Source organism: Ascidia mentula, chromosome 1, assembly GCF_947561715.1.
Source record: "Ascidia mentula chromosome 1, kaAscMent1.1, whole genome shotgun sequence".
NCBI classification, from domain to species: Eukaryota; Metazoa; Chordata; class Ascidiacea; order Phlebobranchia; family Ascidiidae; genus Ascidia; species Ascidia mentula.
The window spans coordinates 4,667,678-4,687,399 of record NC_138566.1 but is presented as its reverse complement, the minus strand read 5'-3'; the positions used below and the strand labels follow the sequence as shown (position 1 = coordinate 4,687,399).

At 35.4% G+C, this 19,722-nt stretch overlaps 2 protein-coding genes across 2 annotated transcripts; one reads left to right on the top strand and one right to left on the bottom strand.

Annotated features, from left to right (window-relative positions):
- Positions 1–910: 910 nt before the first annotated feature.
- LOC145894054 (cubilin-like) lies at positions 911–4,371 on the bottom strand. Its single transcript, XM_082982533.1, has 3 exons — positions 4,252–4,371; positions 3,615–3,882; positions 911–3,303 (listed from the first exon to the last, which is right to left on the bottom strand). Exons 1-3 carry the CDS (start codon positions 4,369–4,371, stop codon positions 911–913), a joined length of 2,781 nt encoding a protein of 926 aa, XP_082838659.1.
- A 1,145-nt stretch (positions 4,372–5,516) lies between these two features.
- LOC145911777 (HEAT repeat-containing protein 1-like) lies at positions 5,517–19,529 on the top strand. The gene is made up of 41 exons (XM_082999219.1): positions 5,517–5,690; positions 5,914–6,133; positions 6,383–6,524; positions 6,596–6,697; positions 7,207–7,338; positions 7,406–7,614; positions 7,890–8,011; positions 8,071–8,155; positions 8,243–8,432; positions 8,830–9,024; positions 9,087–9,169; positions 9,376–9,614; positions 9,805–10,496; positions 10,609–10,727; positions 10,893–11,014; positions 11,073–11,203; positions 11,381–11,606; positions 11,844–11,974; positions 12,305–12,410; positions 12,592–12,680; positions 12,760–12,933; positions 13,378–13,473; positions 13,552–13,686; positions 13,913–14,001; positions 14,274–14,388; positions 14,608–14,761; positions 15,014–15,236; positions 15,399–15,525; positions 15,583–15,723; positions 15,908–15,963; positions 16,028–16,181; positions 16,382–16,458; positions 16,533–16,680; positions 16,957–17,166; positions 17,441–17,593; positions 17,768–17,872; positions 18,099–18,270; positions 18,481–18,617; positions 18,943–19,104; positions 19,227–19,335; positions 19,401–19,529. The coding sequence occupies exons 1-41, from the start codon at positions 5,549–5,551 to the stop codon at positions 19,487–19,489; spliced, it is 6,303 nt and encodes a 2,100-aa protein (XP_082855345.1). The 5' UTR covers positions 5,517–5,548; the 3' UTR covers positions 19,490–19,529.
- The last annotated feature ends 193 nt before the right edge of the window (positions 19,530–19,722 follow it).

Sequence of the window (19,722 nt, the reverse complement as noted above, 5' to 3'; positions counted from 1 at the left end):
TGAAAACTACGTGTGGCACTTCAGCCAAAAAGGTTGAGCGCTTTGTCATCACTATAGCGATGATGTTAATCGAATCAATCAACATTAACGCCAATGTATTTTTTCTCCCAGTTAGTGCGGTATTTACAGAAACAATTCGCATTACGAATAGACATCGAAACTCGACCCTAAATAGATAATATCGCTTGTGTTACCAGGTTCGCCTTTTCCCATCAGGTTGTAACAAAAGCCTTGTTGACACCAGTTGGAAGTTGAAGGTGGCGTGGGAACGTACACATGCCGCTCGTCTGACTTAAGGTAATGAACTTCACCTGACATTCACACAGCGGTACACAACCGGTGATTACAAATTGCAGACACTAAATACACAATGATAGGCATCAGTTTGTAATGTTAAAATAAATTTATTTGTGGTTGCGCAATGTAACTAAACATTTGTTTTCCGAAACTTGTCTGAAAGGATTCTATTTTTGATCGACTGATGCAAGTTTTTTATGCTGCGGGCGAAGCAGACGAATACTTCGTTTTTGTTATAGGGCCTTTTGGCTATACTACTGTTGGTTGGCATCTACTGTCGTTATAAAATAATACCTAACAAAAAAATCCTTTCTTTACATATCTACAACCGCATAATTGCTATAGCAGCGTCATTTACTGATTAATTAATTTGTCCTGTCTGCTTATTCCTGGTACATTATTTTTCTCATCTAACTTGTTTACACTCTCGCTGTTCTTTGATAAGTTGCCTCAAACAACTTTGATTGAACACCATTATTATCTTTATTAATGTTTTTCAAGTATATTGCACCAAACACAAATTATACGAAATATCACGTGTCAAAGCCATTTTCCCAAACAATTATGCAACACAGCGTCCAAACAAACAATGTTTCACCGAATGTTTTTTAAATTAAACTCCACTGTAATTGATGGAAAATCCACCATAATTCGAATTAGTGCCGTCAGTCACAAACTGAATCCAAAGCCCAGAAGCGGGCAAAGTACGTTGAATGTAAGTTTGTTGTACGACCCCACTATAATATCCTATCATTCTATCGCCGTTAAAGATATTCAAATAATCGTGGCCAAGCTCTGTGTAGAACCACACTGACAACGAAACAGAATCATAGTTGACGTCAAAAAACCAACATTCGTGTAAGTTATTTTTGTAAGGATAACCATTTGAATATATTGTCCCAGTTGACTCATGGACATAGTTGATGGTGGAGCAATTTCCCTGCAGCACAGAACCATCATTAGCCACGTTGCTTACTGACGCATACTGAAACTGAAATCCCACACTGCTTTGGCTGTAATAATGAGGATAAAATTGAATGTTTAGTTGAGACCCTGTAGTGTACAACGGAGATTGATATGAGTTAGCTTCAAACATTGACACAAGAGAACCGTAATCTGCAGCATTGCTGTAAATGTAAACGTTGTCGTCTATGGTTAGAGCAAGATCAATCACACTCAGTTGAATGAAATCACCGTCGTGACTGTTAACAGTCCACGTGTAACTTAGGGTGTTATAGTAACCCTTGGGAAAGTTCGGTGAGCTAAGATAATATTGGCCAGAGTAAACGTCGAGTGTCTCTCCCGCAACACTCGAAGGAATGGGTACGGATTTTACAAGCAAAAGAAATCCCGTTGACCTCCACGACATATAGGTCGAAAAAGTTATTTTCACCTGCGGAGACGAATAGAATAATTTCCTGCGGTTATTGGAAGTAACAGAAGTGGAAGATGACGCGTCCCAGCTTTCAAATATATTTAAATCATCGGAGTAGTCATTAAGCGCCACATCGTTAACCTCAATGTGAATCCCATGCCCGGGGTTTGTGGTTTGAATATACCAAGTGCAGCGCAGATTACTTCTGTACTCTTCTGGATAGTTAGGAGAAAGTATATAGGTATAGGTAGAAGCATCTACATCTACTGTTAGACCTGTGTAACAAGCAAGGTCTGCGTTTTCGAGCGATGGGCCGTTATAATTGGGAAGTACTAGGGGAGACCGTGCAACACTTCTGTACATGAGATGAAACCCGCGTAAAGTATAGACGACATCGCTATTAAACATGACATACATATGAGAGTTGGAAGTATGGATGTACGAGTCGTTTTTGAACGCAAACGAAATTTGTTCAAAGTATTGGGATGGGCCATCGTAAAAAGTAAGACGGTCGGCCCCTTCAATTGCCAGATCGGCAACATAAACTTCAACAACACTATCTGGGTCAAGCGATTGAATGACCCATGTGCAATGCAGGAGATTGAAGTAGTCATCCGGATAATTCATAGACATAAGGTCGTCGTAGTAAGTGTTAGCGTACAACGTTACGGTCTCGTCGCAACTTGGCGTGTCAATAACTTCATACTGCAAGTTGAAACCGCTTTTGGTCACCGACTGATCGGTCGTAAAAGTTATTCGCGCGCCCATCTGCACAATAATGGGTGTGGTTGGATATTCAGTTCCCGTTAAAGAAGCAACCATGTCGGAATAGGCGTTTTCAATGTTGAGATAATCATACCCATTTTCCAAATCCAGTGCCCAAATTTGTATAGACACCGATTCGTAACCGCTAGATAAGGATACATACCAAGTACAGTCAATATTGTCATAGTAAGCGTTGGGGTAGTTGGGTGATGATATGTAATAGTAAGTACCAACATCGGTGTCAAGATTTTCCGTTTCACTGCAGTTTCCATTATTAACAGGATAACTACTTTTAACCGTTTCACGTGAGGAAAAATTGGAAATGGCAAATTTAGATTTAGCTGCTGCAGGACTTTTTCCGTTCAAAGTTCCAACAACAGACACCTCCGCCCTAAACCCACTACTGGCTTTAGAACAGTCGGATTTCAAATGTAATGACATGCTACTCTTGGAAGAAAGATACATCAGGTTATTTTGTTCTGCCATTTTGCCTGCTAAACTGGCGATCACCCGACCACCAATCGAACCACCGTCGTAAATCGTAAGATAGTCACAGCACTGCTCGATATCGATGTCGACGATACTTAGCTGAACGATATTATCGTTGGGTACTCGAACCAACCAAGCTATGTCGGCTGAGTTGGGGTAAGGATGGGGGTAGTTGGGTGACGATATCTCACCCACCATGTTTTCTACTGTGGAGCCGAAAAAATCGAAAACGACCTGTGCCCGGTTTTGAACTTTCACCCCAGAGTCGATCATATCCTGCAGTGTTTCCTTGTACTCGATGTTGAAGGTGATTTCCTTGTTACCTTTGATATGAACCGAGTTTTCTGTTGTCTGGATGGTCTGAGTTTCATATTCGTCTGAAAAAAGATGTACATTTAACGCTACATTGCCAGTATACAATACCACCCATTGTATAATAAAATGTTTATCTTCGTTTAGTTGAAAATCAGAAAACCAGTAAATACTGTATATATTCTTAATATAGTGACTTTTGCCGTTTGGTAGGCAAGTTCGTCTGCAAGAGTAACACCAAGCTATACTGATGAGATCTTAAAGGTCGAAACAATGGCCATCTTTCTGCTGCTCACGTGATTCATATTATTGGCTTCATGTTGCTTTATATTGATTTTACCTACACTAAACTGTAAAAATTGATTTACGCTTTTACCTTCTAAGCGCTGAGGAGAAAGCACTGCAGCCATTTGACCCAAGTTCATTGCTTCATATAGAACTCTTTGCGCCTCCTTGCGGCCGAACTTCTTAGCTAAATAAGCGACGCCGTCAACAAACGCGGTAAATGACGTCATTTCAACACCGTCGGGAAAGTAAGTGTGGAGACCAACGTCATCATCTACGTCACCAGAATTTTTAATGGTGACCTTGATGTTTTGAAGGTCGTTGGTTGTGGGAGGGCTTATTGGCCACGTCACGTCCGCCTGCGGGAGTCAAATATAAACACAAATAGTAATGTTTGCTTACAATGCGTGGTTAAGTATGCATTTGACTCAAAATTTGGACAGATACTGGCGCTTGCGTTGTTTTAAGAATAAACGGTGACAGATATCGAAGAAACATATAACAGAAGTGTATATTGCGAAGCGATATGTTGCTTGTAAGGTTTCTGATTTTGACCTGTAGCCAAAATAAACGATGTAGGCATATTGTGAGAAATATATAAATTAATTTGTTGCTTGCCACCATATTACAAGTAGCCAAAACATAAAAAGTAACTTTTTTCCAATTCGGTTGCTTGACAAATAGGCCTATACACAGAACAACTGACAACTTTATTCTCGTAAATTTACCTTTTCGTAGATAGGTTTGGGTAAAAGAGCAACAACGAAGCTCTCAGTATCTTGTGGATGGTCGTTGCTTTCAATAGGAGCCACCAGCAGTAGCACAGCCAAAAAGTTTACAAAAGCCATGATGTCAATTTTCTGCAAAAGGTTATACCAAAACGACAAATACAGTAACACCTTAGTGATATTTATCAATATACGTTCGCATCTACCTGTCCAAAGACTTTGTCGTCGCGGCATTCTCGGTACTGCCGATTTATAGACCAGGGGATTGTAACAAAGAAAGTCGTATCGAAACACGTCTATGTTGAAAAGTACACAACGAAACTGCAGCAGTCGTTTGCTCTGGGCCGTTCATCACGTATCGAGTGTTTGACCTAAAGTCTGAGAAAAGTTGAAAAGGATATGGGAACGTATACACATGTGACATATTCAACAAATTATATCATCACTTTTGGCACAATGCAATAGAGGTAACCTTTGCACAGCATTCAACAAATGTTGTTTTGTCCTTGGCCTTGGGTCTCGATCGTGAGAAAAATCCCGCATGTTACAGTTGGATGATACTTTTCTTTAACAACAGCAACGTGTTTTCTTTGTATTTCCGGCCACATGGCAACTCGGTTCTTAACCGTAGTTGGCAGACCATTCCGTTGTGCTATAAGACTTATCGAGCAATTTTAGTGCAGCAACCGAATAACACGCAAGTAAACACATTCTGTAATATACTTATCCTGTAATTAGTGTTTATGAACTTCTTATTATTTACATTACAGCATTCATTTGAAAATCAGGCGAACAGCCTTCACATATGCATTTGTGGTATCAGTCTAAACGAAATCGGATGACCGCAACTAAGAATTGTAATTTGGGTACAGCCATGTGAATGTTTTACCATAGTGTACTACAGCATCAAACCTGACAATACAGTCCTGCAGAAAATAATTTTTAGTGCGACTTTTTTTGATCACGCCTTACCACAAAGCATGGCAAAAACATTTGGCAAAGATGCGATCACGTCATCCGACTTATATATCACGTGATTTCGCACGTGTGGTTTGTTTATTACGGCACAATCATACGAACACGTGTGGCATTTGAGTAGGTTATTTGCTGTTTTTGTACCAACATTAAGATGTAAAAGATTATTAGCAACTACGGGTAAAGCCATTGACAGGTACTTTGACTCTCTCACTTAAAAGGAACTGTTGTGTATATTCTAAAAATGTTTAAACGAACATTTCTGAACGTACAATTTAAATGTCAAGGTATTAAGCAATTAAGGTCTAACAATTTACATATTATGACCTCGTTGAGTGAGCAACTGCTGCGACTGGCCTTGCCTGATGGATCTCTAGGCAGAACCCATGGAACAAGCAGACCATCACTTCTGTTTGATTCAAAAGAAGCTGTTCTTTTTGACAAGGACACAATTTATGGACTTGGTGAAAATGTTAAAATATTTGTCAACCTAAACAGAAAACTAGTCTCATTAACAAGTCTATTGTTAATAAAGCTTTATGAAAATGTGCAAAATCCCTCAGTGATTTGAAGATTTTTGCATGATTACTTTTCGCAAAAAGGTGTTGTATATCCTGATTTGAACATATATACAAAAACGTTCAAAAAAAATACATTTTCAAACTTTCCAATCTGGTTATCTTTCAGGTTTAAATGGATTTGAAGAATTGTGCAAGCTCAACAGCAAACTACACGAACAGTTCTTTGATCAACTCTTCAGCGAAAAAGCCAAGGATCTTGAAAGGACGATGAAGTCCAAGGAATATAACAAGAACCTGGACAAAACCATAGACAAATTTTTGTTGTCTATTTCCCAGTATTTTCTCTTGAGACCTGCACAGAAATGTGTGGAATGGCTGGTTTACAGGTTGGACTAAAACTAACATTTTACTGCCAGTTTATTTTAAAATTAAAGCTTGATGTTTCATATAGTTATTTATGTCTATATGCAAACTTTTTTGCCACAGTGGATGGTGAGAATCTGTTATGTATGTTGTTTATGTTTTGCTTACATTTGTAACTTTGTCCAAATATCCTCCAGATTCATCACACAAATGTTAACATCCAATCAATTATAAGATTTGTGGTTCAAGGACATAAACATTGTCATTCTCAGGTTTCACATTCACTCGTATAATGTGGGTGGTTTTTTGAAATGCATTCTTCCTTATCATGCATCAAACCTGTTTGCTCGCGCTGTGCAGATAATTCAACCACAGGAACAATCTGTCAAATGGTCATGGCTAAAAAACATACAGGTATTTTACTTACTGCTGATACTGGCCTGTTTGTCTCTCAGCTACATATTTTTCTTTGTTTTATTTCAAAGGAGGACAACACAGGCCTTTCTATGAAGAACATCGTGCTTCTGTGCAACTCTCATTCCAGCTTCTTTCATCTTGTATGTGACATGATGCAAAGTTCCATAAGGGTAAGGCTTTTGTTTGATGGTTTGAAGAACTTATTGGAAAACAACATTAGTTAGTGTATGACTTGCTTATTAACTGTACAAGAATCTGGCCCTCAGTTGGGCATTGTCTTTGTCTCAGTGACTGCTAATTACTGCAATTGGTATATATATATTGTGAAGCAACAAGCCTTTAATTTATGTCAGCAGATTTATTAAAAAATATCGGTTGCGCTTCTGCACTATAATCATTAATCATTTTCCGCAAATATTTAAAATAGACACCATACCCTCGAACTAAAAACTACAATGTGGCAGTGGGCTGTTAAGTAGTGTATTATATATACAGGATATAAATCCTCACAGTTAATAGTCAACACTGCAATTTAATTATCGTGAACACACCACTCCAGGATTTGCTCACAATGCAAATTTGGTCACTTAATCAACCCCTGATCACTCTGCATGTTTGCTGGCCATATGTACTGTTTTTAGCTTGTGTTAAAACAATGATAAATGTATGTTTGGCTCAGGTTGCAGTGTCTGATGCTTCTTCAGTGCGACTACATGTTAAATTTTTCGCCAGTGCAATTTTGGGTATGATCCACTATTCAAAACGAATATCTGATGACACACTAACCCGGATTATGCCTTTGTTGAACAAGGTAAGACTGTCAAAATTAACAGTTTATACTCAATATTGATATATTTACAAATGTTTTGTTGATTCAGAGTTTTGCTCTGAAAGAGGAGAACTTTCAAGCTGCTGTTTTAATGATAGTTTGTCAATTAAGTGCCACTGTTTCATTGGAAACTGATGCTGTCTTGTCTATGATAGATCATTGTTTGGAGCACTGTTTGCCACAGTTGCAAACTGAGCTTTTTCAGACTGTTGTTCTGATATGTGAAACACAAGACCAGTTAACATTCATTCCAACAAGGTAAGTTGCTTCAAACAGGCTTTTTAACAAATGTGCTTGATGTATCTTTAAATTCTTATTTATTTTTTAATACAGTGATACTCCTAATGTTATTGTTTGTATATACATGTGCATACATATATGTAAAATAACTTACGACATTTTTGTAGAACGCCTGTGCTATTCTGTTTTACAAATAAATACATCTGCTTTTAAACTAAGCTATATTCAGTACTTACACATATACTAACAATGCAAATGATGACTCTTTTTCATCTGTTCTGTTGCTTTTGCAGAGTTGTTGATCAGCTGTATAAAGCAGCAACGTTTTTTGAAACACTGCAACACCTTGTATCAAAGCAGTCTGCAGATAACTTTCTTCAGTTGATGATAAAATGTGAAGTTTCCCGCATATCTTGTGAGCAATTACCATAAAATATGTTTTCTATGTTTAACCGGCTCCATCCTTAAATCTAGGCAGTGAAAAACAGGAAAAGGGCATTTTGCTGGAATTGTTGAAAAACGTTGAATTGCCAGTGAAAGCCCAAGAGCTGGTAATCAGGCAAGTGGATCTGTAACAAATATACATGCACATGCACTTTCACCTTTGCACAATACAAAGTTCAACAACATTTTATTACATGTGTAGACTTGTTATGCAAAGTTTATTTTCTGATGCCAATCAAACCAATGATGAAAGTTTAAGGATTGGGGGCGAGGTGTTAAAGTTCATGCAACAGCGATACGCAGAAGTATTTGATAGTACTGTAAGCCGACAATTTGATGTTGGTGAAACATCCAATGACATGCTGACAAGCGTTCTGCAAACAAATGAATGTGTAAGCGAAATTTCTTGGTTTGCTGTTATGCATAAACTGAGTATATATAAATGGACCAAAGAAAATAAAGTATATTAAAGTTATTAATAATAAATTTCTACTGCATACTCATTAATCAAATGTCTTCTATGATAAACGATTTGTATTGTTTAGATAAATGGCATGCAATTTACCAAACATATAACTAAATTTCATGCCTGCATAAACTAGCAATACTGATGGCGCCGTTTTATTGACAAAATATACATATCAGAAACAACATAACGACAAAAGACTTAGCTTTTCTTTAGCTTGCATAAACTAGTATCAATTTTATTTTTCTCCCCGCAAATATTTTGAAAATGTAAAGATATTTTTTTGGTTGGAAATTTTTAATGTACATATTTACTTGTTGCAGAGCACCATTGCAACTTTGACCATTGGTTTATTACATCCATCTTTCACCATTCGAATCCACAGTTTGAAGGCATTATCACAACGCTTGTTAAACTCGGAAAGCGATTCATCAGATCTGCAGGATTTTGCTAAAAACAGTATTGTAAGGTTGCTAAAATTGGAGACTGAGGATTCAGTGCTTGTTGAATGCCTTAAAGTAAGCTATATACGTATGTTGTGAACAGTAATGGGTTTTCATATATTGCTGTTAAATTCCAGGTTCTACAAAGCAATGCAAATATTTTTGCGAATGATTTAAATGGTGTAGGACAGTTGTTGATAGACATTGTTTTGTCACAAAGGTAAGTAACCAGAAAAAACTATTTCTAAACTATATTCATCTACATATGCAATATTTTTTTGTTTGATATAGTGCATCTAATTTTAAGTGATGTATATAAGAATATGTATAAAATAGTGTATGACAAAATACCTAATTACTATTAATTAATACACAGTTGCAGCAGCTTGGCATAGTTATTTATTAATACTTCATTTCTTTTGAAAGGTTTAAATCAGAAGCTTTGTGCAAAGTTTTGCTTCTCTTGACGAGTGAAACTTTTTGTGGTAAACTACAACATGTTGAAGAAAGTAACAACGAGGATATTAATCTCAAAGTGTTTTGTTTGGTGTTAAAAGTGTTTGTGGAATCAACAAATTCTACTAAGTGGAAAAAACAGGCAAAGGCGCTGACAAAGTCTCATTTTGTAAAGCTGAATAAGTTGTTTAATATCAAGGAAACCTCAGGTAAAAATGCAAAAAGTCTGCTATTTTTTATCAGGACTGTACCAATTGGTTTGAAAAAATCTAGTTTTTGAAGTATTTTCTTCATGGTTTTGTTTCACTAATTCTTATTCTTAGCATAATCAGTATTTCCACTCTTTTTCAAGTTGAAGTCTTTGTCAACAATTATAATTTTAATATTCCTTTTTTTCAGATAGTGAAGAATTTCTCACTAAACTTCTGAATGCATTGGGACAGTTGAAACCTGAGATACTGCAATCAATTTTCTTGTACACACTTGACACCCCTAACCTTGTGGGAGATGAAAGTTTGTGTTTTTCTCCTTTCGCTTGGTTTCTCATGCAAGCCTGCTGTTCTCCGGGGTCAAGGTCCATTGAAGTTTGTCTTGAAAGCTTCGAAAAAATTTTGGAATGTGTGAGGAAAGAACTAAGTTTCCAGCTAAAAAGCAGTCAAGTACAGAAGTTGGACCAAGAAGCAGCAATTACACTTTTAAGCAGGATGATTAAACACGAAAGTGATAGCTGTGTTTTGAATTTCCTGTTTGTCATTCTTAACCAGATTGTAGCAGTAATGGATGATATTAAATCTCCCAGCGACAAATGGAATAACATACGCTTGAATATTTTTGTTACGCTTACTCAAGTAAGTTCTTCAATTCGTCGCAAGTCCATCAGTGGAGGATTGCAGAGGAGTGTTGGGCAAAATCTTGCTGACATATTTAGAAGCTTCTTCCAGCTGATGTTTGATGGTGCCTCAGAGTTAATGCAGTTCCTCACCAATCTATTGGTTAATGATAATGATGAGTTACAAGAGAATCATATCAAGCTACAGGTTCTCCACCTACTGCCAGTACTGTTGTCGACTACAGCTAACAACTCAGGCATTGTAAGTTTACAATTTTGAAGCATACTTTGCAGAAACGCCAATACTGATGTTTTGACAACCAAACTTTGGAAGCAACTTTTATTATTGGGTGTATTTTTAAAATTTTTTATAGAAAGATGTTGTTGAATCAACAGCGCTTGTTCCTGTGCTTATTTTGTGTTGCACTTCTATGGAAGAAAGAATCCGATCTGCAGCGATAAATTGCATAAAAGTGTTAGCAGATATACACAGGTTTGTGAATTTATTAATTTTGTTAAAATGTTTCATATTTATCAAATAAAGAATTTTATAAAACCATATGCACTTTTGATTTTTAAAAGTCATTGAAATTTGTTGTCAAATCCAATTTTTTGAACTCAATTATATTTTGTTTAAATGGTTTTCGGTCCTTTACAGTAGCTACAAAGACTTGGCTTCATTTTTGCACTCAAACTCCGATGAAATTAAGACAGACTCCCAGCATTTGGCAGAATGTTTAAAAAAATATTTTGTACCGGAACACACAGTCAGGGGCAAAGGTTTGATTGAGAATTTACAATTTGTTTTGCATTGAAACAAATTTCTCTATTTTTGTAGTTCCTTCTGATGTGAGAAAAAAAAGAAGTGCTTTGTTGTCAAACATTGTTGAGAAACACGTTATTGGAACTACAGACAACATCCAAATCAACGACTTTGGTCTAGCTTGGCTCAACAAGTGTTTACCAGAGGTGTGCATAGCAAGTTGTTTGGATCATGTTTTATTATCCTTGAATTTGCCCTCTATTTTAGTGGAAAACTAACAAGTAACAAAAACTACCCATGCCTACTATTAAATGTGAAATATTTATTTTTATATTGTCTTTGGTCATAGTAGATACATGTAAATTTATTTGTTTTGATTGCAGATCAGTACAGTTAAAATGTTTGACAATCTTAATGATGCCTCCAGCAAACTTTTACTACAAAAAGCTGACACGGAACTGACAGAGAAAGATCATAAGTTTCTTACAGTTGTTGTCCACAAAGCTGCGACATGTGAAATTTCCTCACAAAAGCTTCTGTCATTGTTTTCCAAAACTTTGAAGCCGCTCGATGAAAATGCAAACTGTTCAACACAGTGTGCAACCTTAAGTAAGCAGTTTGTTTCAAGTGGATAACTTTTACACAAATCAAAACAAGTGTATTTATGTAAAAATTGCATTCACAACTTTGGTATAAAATAACAGGAGATTTTGTTGGCATAAACTTGCAAAAAAAATGGTCAAAGTCTGATGTCTGTAAATATAACTGTTTATATCTACTAATTATTTTGAACAAGTTGGATTAAATATTTGAGGACGTTAAAGTGGATTTCAAAAATTTTTACAGGGCACATTAACAAGAAACTCTTCTTTCGCTTAAATGAAACGGAAAAGAATCAACTTCTCGATCTCGTTCTTCAACTCAAATCAACATCACAGTCAGTCGAAGTCACATCAAAAGTTAACAGAGTCCTAAAGGTTGGTTAAATTTGACCAATTTTGGTTTGTTTCATACCTTTTTGTTTAACTGTGTTTGTTGGAACACTTTGTAATTGTCCCAATCGGTACATAGATTAAAACAAGAACAACAGTACGTAATTGAAAACTTATGTTTGCACAGTTTGTCAAAATATGTAAATTTTGTTGGCTGCATAAGTGAGATGTTAAATTTTTACTTCCATACTTTCAGTTAGCTTATATATACTTTAAAACTGTAATTAGGTTTAAGCTAGGAGACAATGCATGCAAAAATTTCACAAATGTTTTTTATATCTTTTGTGTTGTCTAAACTGTTGCTTTCCTGTAAAGATTATTCCTCTGCATGCTGACCATGTGATTGAGAAGCTTAAAAAGTGTCGGGAAAATCTTGCGGGTGATTCTGTAGAGCCTGCAAAAAGACGGAAGCTTCAAACAGGTGGGATTATTTAAATTACATTAACTATTAGTACAGAAACTTTACAGCAAATTTTCACTCGGGTTTGAAGTATTATTTTGTTAAAATAACATGTTATTTTCATCCTGTATCAGTCATTGATAGTTGTTGTATATTTTAATGTTATAATAAAGGTCTCAATTAACATTCTTTGCATGTTCAGAATCTGTTAACAGCGAGAAATATGGACAGACGTTTATGTTGGCTATATTGGAAACTTTGCAGCAAAAGAAACAAATTGTTCAACCACATGTGAGTGTGATGCAAAATTTGGTTATTGTGTTGTTTTGATGGTTTTTAATGTTAAAGTGGTTACCATAAACTTTTACAGAAAATTCTAGCTCCGCTTTGCACACTGTTAAATGACTACGTCATCGATAAACTGACTGATCCATCTGAGTACATGGCTCAGCTGATCATTGGATGTCTTCATAACTTAGTGAAAAGAAGTAAAGCTGGAAGTAGGGATGAGGTTCCTATAGCTGAAATTCAGAAAAGTTTGCAGGTTTGTGGTTTTGATACTTCACACAAAAAAGGTTAAGCTTTAAACATAGAAGTTGTTTGATGCTGGTTTTGTATTAATATGATGGCAATCCACTACAAGTTGGTATTTTTTTGTTTTTTTTGCAATGTGCGGCATAATATATAGTTTAAAATTTGTTTATTGCATCTACGTGTACAAATTGTTTTACTGTTTTCACGAAATTGTAAAACCTTGTGTAATACTGAGTATAAAGAGACTGGCCCATATTGTTATTAACACTGTCATGTTAAAATAAGATGTTTCGACAAAAACTTATGTCATCATCAGTTTGTGTAATAGTTTTCCTTTTGTTTTATTGTTGATGTTATAATATAAATCAGAAATAAATCCAAATATTAGTGTTGCAAATTTTCTTTTGAAAGCTTTGGAGCAAAGATTACCATGCTACTTTCATTTTGGTTGCAGTTGGATCCTGTTGTGTATTTTATACAACAAACTGAAAACTCCCTAGTTCATCGGGAAGCCATTCTACTTCTAGCTGAATCTGTGGAGTTTTTCCCAGTAAGTCAACGTGCCACTACAGACAGCCCACCTGACAGATATGTTCTGATGTGAAGCATGTTACATTGTTGTTTTTAGGACAAGATCGTCCACACCATCATGTCTATATTCACATTCATGGGCAGTAGTTTATTGAGAAGAGATGATTCCTATTCATTCCAAGTAATATCGCAAACAATTCAATCAGTTGTCCCTGCCCTAATGACACTAAAGGTACAGTTTTGGTTGACGAATTTCAACAGTACATATATTTTTTACAATAAGGTGAAGAACTAAAATCTGAAAACGTGGATTTGAAAAATGTGCCATGTTAGGTGAACTATGCTTTATGTGATATTGTTTTTAAGCCTTTTTTTAATTCGAAGTTTTTGAATTTTTATAACCAATATGTCTAAAAAATTTGAAAAAAATGGTTTATTGTAAGGCATGTTATATTCAGGGTTCAAAAGAAAGTCAACAGCAAAATGCAGTGGAACAAATTCTGCAAGTGTTTGTTGATGCTCTTCCACATATACCAGCACATCGCAGGTAAAAAACTGTTACCTCTTATCTGGTGTAGTGTTGTGGCCAGAGATCTAATTAAGCTATGTTAAGTTTTTATGCTTCTCTTATCAACTTTAGGATGTACTTTAGGTTCTTTTGATTTGTCGTAAAAAAACTATCATGCAGATGATCAAAATACATTAGAAATAATTTGGCTTGGGCAACGATAAAACCATTAAGGTTATCAAGTTAGGCACCCATAGCTTTTAATTCCAATCATTTAAATTTTTTCAAGGCATGTATGCATTTCCTTGCAGATTGACTGTTTTGAAAGAATTGCTTAATGCTGTTGGACCATCAGAATACACTTGGCAGACAATGGTCCTGCTGCTGGGACAAAGATTTACAAAAATAAACACAGATAAAGCTCAGGTTTCCCTTCAATTTATGACCTTACTTGTCATATTTTAAACAAAATGTTATTCAAGCTGTCTCTTAAACATTTGAGTAGAAATTTTTTGTTCTTTGAAAAAAATAACAATGATCACCCAAAACTAGTCCGGTCATTTATGTTTGAGAGTTTTTGTCGTTAATCGATTGTTTGTCCATTACTCTTGAAAAGTTGTTCAAATGTAATTTATTCTTTGACAGCTGAGTTCCCAGCATGGCGAAACACAAACTGCATTTTCTATGGAAGAAACAGTTGAAATTTGCCAAGCGATGACCCAATTATTTTCCGTTGACTTGCAAATTAAAATTGTCTCAAACATTTTGAAATTTGCTTTTGAGCTTCCAAATGAGTTTGGTAAGTAGATTATTTAAGCATATCGAAAGTGAAAATTCCAAAACACTTAATAGTTGTTCAGTATTTACATGAAAATGGTCAACACTTCAGGCAATGTTTCAGAATGGTAAATTTAAGTATTTTTATGTCTCAAATTTCGGTATTTTTAATTCAAGTATATTAAGTTTTGTGGTAGTATGCAAAATTACCATTTATGTGATAGAATAACAGAAAGTGTTAAAATTGATTATTACTGTGTTAAATTTGACACAGACAAAGAAACACCAGGAATTGTGACATTCAAAGACCTGAGAAAGTTGATGAACATTGACAAACTTTCACTTGCCCAGTTGTGCAACTTCCGACTTGGAACACTTGCTCTCATTTCTCATCTCTTGTCACTGAGCAACCCTATTTCGCAGGCTTTTAATGAAATAAAGGACGAAAGTGAAGAATCTATTGTAACCATAACAACCAGAATGGAAGCTTTTGAATGGTATACCCAGTAAATTACCCAAATAAAAAACGTTTGGTCTAAAGGCGATACACGTTTATTTTTATTGTAAAAAAGGTTATTATATAAAAGTGCCTTATACTGGTTTACAAATATTGTGATGTTATTGTCCCATTGTTTAACTGTCATCCCAAACATTTAAAGTCTTCTTCTGACTGCATTGCAACTTGACCAACAAGTAACAGTTATGAAGCAACAAGCTTCTGTTGTCAACAAGTCGGAAAAATATTACGACGCATTATGTGGAAAAACTGGTGAAATTCTGGACAAGGTGAAAAGCTTCACTGTTTGTTAAAATTATTCTTTTAACATTAATCATTTGTTGAAGATTAATCAACTTTTGCCGACTGGAACCATGTTGCTAATTGTGAGTCGATTGCTGGAGATCCACTCACATCAAGTTCACCTCAAAGTCATTCATATTTTTACAAAACACATCTCTTATGGCTTCAAACTTTCAGAAACTGAGGTATGTATCTATAAAATGTTTCGTGTATGTTTGTAGTGGTATAAAAATGTGCGTCTGCCATTATATTCTTAATATTAGTATTAGTATATACATCTTCAAAATATTGCTCAGTATCATAGCCTTTAAAACTGATTGTATTTTAATCTAGTCAACTGATTTGGTTTTAATTCTTACCTTTTTACAGGTCACTTTATTCGAGAAGGTCGCAAAACATTTGGTCGACTTGGTTACAAGCAGAAGGTGAGAATAAATCTTCAATAGTTAAGTGGCAGTTTTGGTAACACAGGTATTTGAAAACTTTTAGTGACGGCAATACGATCACTTCATCACACTATGTGGCTGTTGCTGCTGCACTCACTCGAATCGTCAAAGTTTGTGGAATGGAATGTTCCTCGTATTTTGTCGGATTAGTTCCAACTTTATGTGGACAAATCTCCAAGAAAGGAATCGAAATTGAGGTATAGTGGGTTTATGCTGTAAAGTAAGCTAATGTTCCCACAACTGGGATCTACGTTGACACCTATTGTTATGTCACAAAAACTAGTCATGGTATGTAATAAAGGCTGAGTGTAATAAGCTATATACCCTCAATTGATATTACTCAACAGAACATTGGTGAATCCTTCTTAAGACATATCAATCAACTGCATTTTTTTAGGTGTTGTCAGCCTTCCTTGAATGCTTAGGAGCTCTGATTGTTACTCTTAAAGCTCATTGCATTGTTCACTTGCCAATGTAAGTTTCATATCCACAAACATAATATTTATGTGGGTCAATTGCAAACTAAATGTGTTGATGATTTATTTCAGAATATGTTCCTGTGTTTCAAAACTTCTGAGCACAAAGGCAATCCTGCAGCAAGCCAGTGCTTTGCATGCTGTTGTGAAAACTGTTCTTGCGCTGTTCCAGTCTGTGGCAAACTTTCTAAGTCCATATCTTGTTGATTTACTTTCCAAGGTATGCGAATTTTCATAACTTCACAAGTGTGTGTTGATAAGATCCACTGTAAGAAAAACACCATTCTATATTATTGCAGTAAATTAATATTGATCAAAATGAAAGGAAACCTAAATCATCTTAACCATGCAGCATGTGGGTTAGTTTAATAATAATCTCTGGTTGGAATACAATTTTGCCATCTTTTTTCACAGCATTAGGTTTCACATTGCATGCAATAATTTACATTAGTGCACTTATACAAAGATGTACTAAAACCACTTTGTCCTCTTCTAGCTTTCCCCTCTTGCCCTTATTCACAAGCAAACTTCTTCAGCAAAACCAGAAGTAGTCAATGTGCAAAAGAAACGTTTAAAATCAAGCAACAAGCATGGAGAAGACGCAGCATTACAACTGCACACAGCTTTGCAATCAGTGCTAAATATCATAGCTAAGAAAACTGCACCGCGTCTTCTCATTCCTGCCTTTGCATCGTGTTATGAAAAGGTGAGCAATGAACATTTTCATTTTGTGTGACTGAAGCACAAAACTCATATCTGTAAAAAAGTGATTTGCAGATATTTAATGAAAAAAAGTGCATTTAATTAACTTGCTGCATAAAGGGTCTATGCAAAAGTAACAATTTATAGGTACCAACATAATATCGGAAATTGTGTTTGTTCATATTAATTATTGTCATATCTGCAACACTTGTGCACATTTTAATGTTTTTATATATAAATTTTATATGTTTTGTGCTGAAATACATTGCTATGTGAAGGTTGCAGACAAATGTCCATTGGCAACGCTGTGTTTGTTGGAAGTGGCAAATACACATTTAAAAAGTTTAAACAAGAAAGTTCTCAGCATCCACTCTGCCCAATTCTTCTCATTTTACATGGAAACCCTTGATTTTAGATCAACCCAAAACCAGGTACGCACCTGTTTTGTTTGTTGAAAATTGAAACAGCAACACTGTAGTAAAATACAACTGTACTCTACTCAATTTGTAGATTTTTCATGATGCTGCAACAAACTATTAAATGGTTCTATATGTGCATGTCTAAAATAACCAGTGTATTTACTAATAGTTAGATGATTTTTCCAGTTGTCATTGGATGAGATTTCTAAAACTGAAGATCATGCGTTGGATGGGATTATAAACCTATTCCTTAAACTCCCAGAGGAAGAATTCCAAATCCTTTACCACAAAGTTCGTAAAAAAGCTTAGTAAATGCAAATCTTAAAGTTTACATTACTACATGCAAAAGTGTTATCCCTTGGCAAACTTTTAATACACAATATCCCATCAACAAGTTATAAATGGATGAAGCTGTCACACTTTGAAACACTGAGGGTCATTGCTTTTCTTTCTTCCCTACTTTCTAAATACAAGTTCCATAATATATTTCATTCACAAAGTTTATTATGCCCTACAGCTCTTCCTGTGGGGTTGTTCACCAGAGAGTACTGCTTCCAAATCAACAACCTTCTATCGGTGCATCAACATTCTCGCAAGTAAACTAAAATCTCTCTTCACTGCATTGGCTGTTGATCTCTTGCCGCACATTGCAAAGATGTTTGATGGTTCAGATGAAGGCGAAACAAAGGGTAAAACACATACATTAATGTCCAAGTACTACTGGTTTTAAATTAGTTTTTGTTTCATCTCAAAACGATTAACTGAAAATTTTTGTGTTATCTTAAATGTTGTCTCATATACAATTCAAAAGTATGTTATGTGTACTTTTAAATTTTGTATGAAAAAATTTTGACATCGCCCACACTGTGTCAATTCAATAAACTGTTGCATTCTTTCAGATTCTCAAAGGTTTATTGCTGAATATAAGCTTCGTATGAGTAATGCCATGGAAGCACTCACCACCTTGCTACAAGCTGATGATTCTTTTGTCAATCAAGAAAGATTTGACCTGATATGTCAGCCCCTAGTTGAGGAGGTATATTCAACAAATTGAAATAAGAAAGTCAAAGCTATCGTGCTGAACACTGTGTTCGTAATCAGTGCTATTTGTAAATCAGTGCCTAAAATGTATGCTTAATATTTCCACTTGTCCAGCATCTTAGATTTGGCTCCCAAGTTCTTCACACATAAGTGTATGAAGTAATTTTTTTTCACTACGTCATTTTGTAATTTATTTTTTTGGGATATTTTGTATTTCAATTTTTTTGAGATGTTTTATAGTTTAATTTTTTGTGTAGTGTTGCAGCATTTTGCCAAAAAGACACAGAGATGTTGTAGTAAATAAATTTCAACTTTTTTAGATGCAAAAGGTTGTTATGGCCAAGGATGACAGCTATGATGTTTATGTCAAGAAGTATGTAGTGCCACTGATTGGCGAATTGGCTTCATGTTCAAATAATAATGTTGCCTGGCAACCTTTACACAACCAGATTCTAATGAAAATGAGACACAACTCAAAAAAGGTTAATCATTTTTTTCTTGTTTATATATTACTATATATCTTGACCCTTAGAATTGTTAGTGTTCTGTAATGTTCATTGTGGTCTGCTTTGGAGAATGTTATAATATAAAATACTTGACGCAGGTTCGAATGTTTGCTCTGGACACAGTTCTCCTTATTGCTGAAAAACTTGGCCACGATTACATGTCAATCGTCCCCGATACAGTACCGTTTTTGGCCGAACTTATGGAAGGTTTGTAAACTGCTGCAGATAAAAGTTTTTTGTACTTTTTGTGAAACATTTACCGTTGTATTCAGATGACGACGCAGAGGTGGAAAAACACTGTCACGTGATAACCACGAAGTTGGAAGGAGTTTTAGGGGAGTCCTTGCAAAAGTTTTTTTGAAATTTCTGTTGCGAATGTGTTTCAATAAAACTGTTACAAGACTACAAGACTGTTGACCGACTTGACCACACATATGTGCGAGAAAAACTAGGCACAGTAACTACAAAGCGAATGGACCGTTTTTTTTTTTACGGTTAACTTATAGATCTGCAAGCCACGCATGGCATTACAATTTTAAGAAATTATCACCCTCCTAACTTGTAGTTTGTCAAAACAACACCGGATAATCTTAT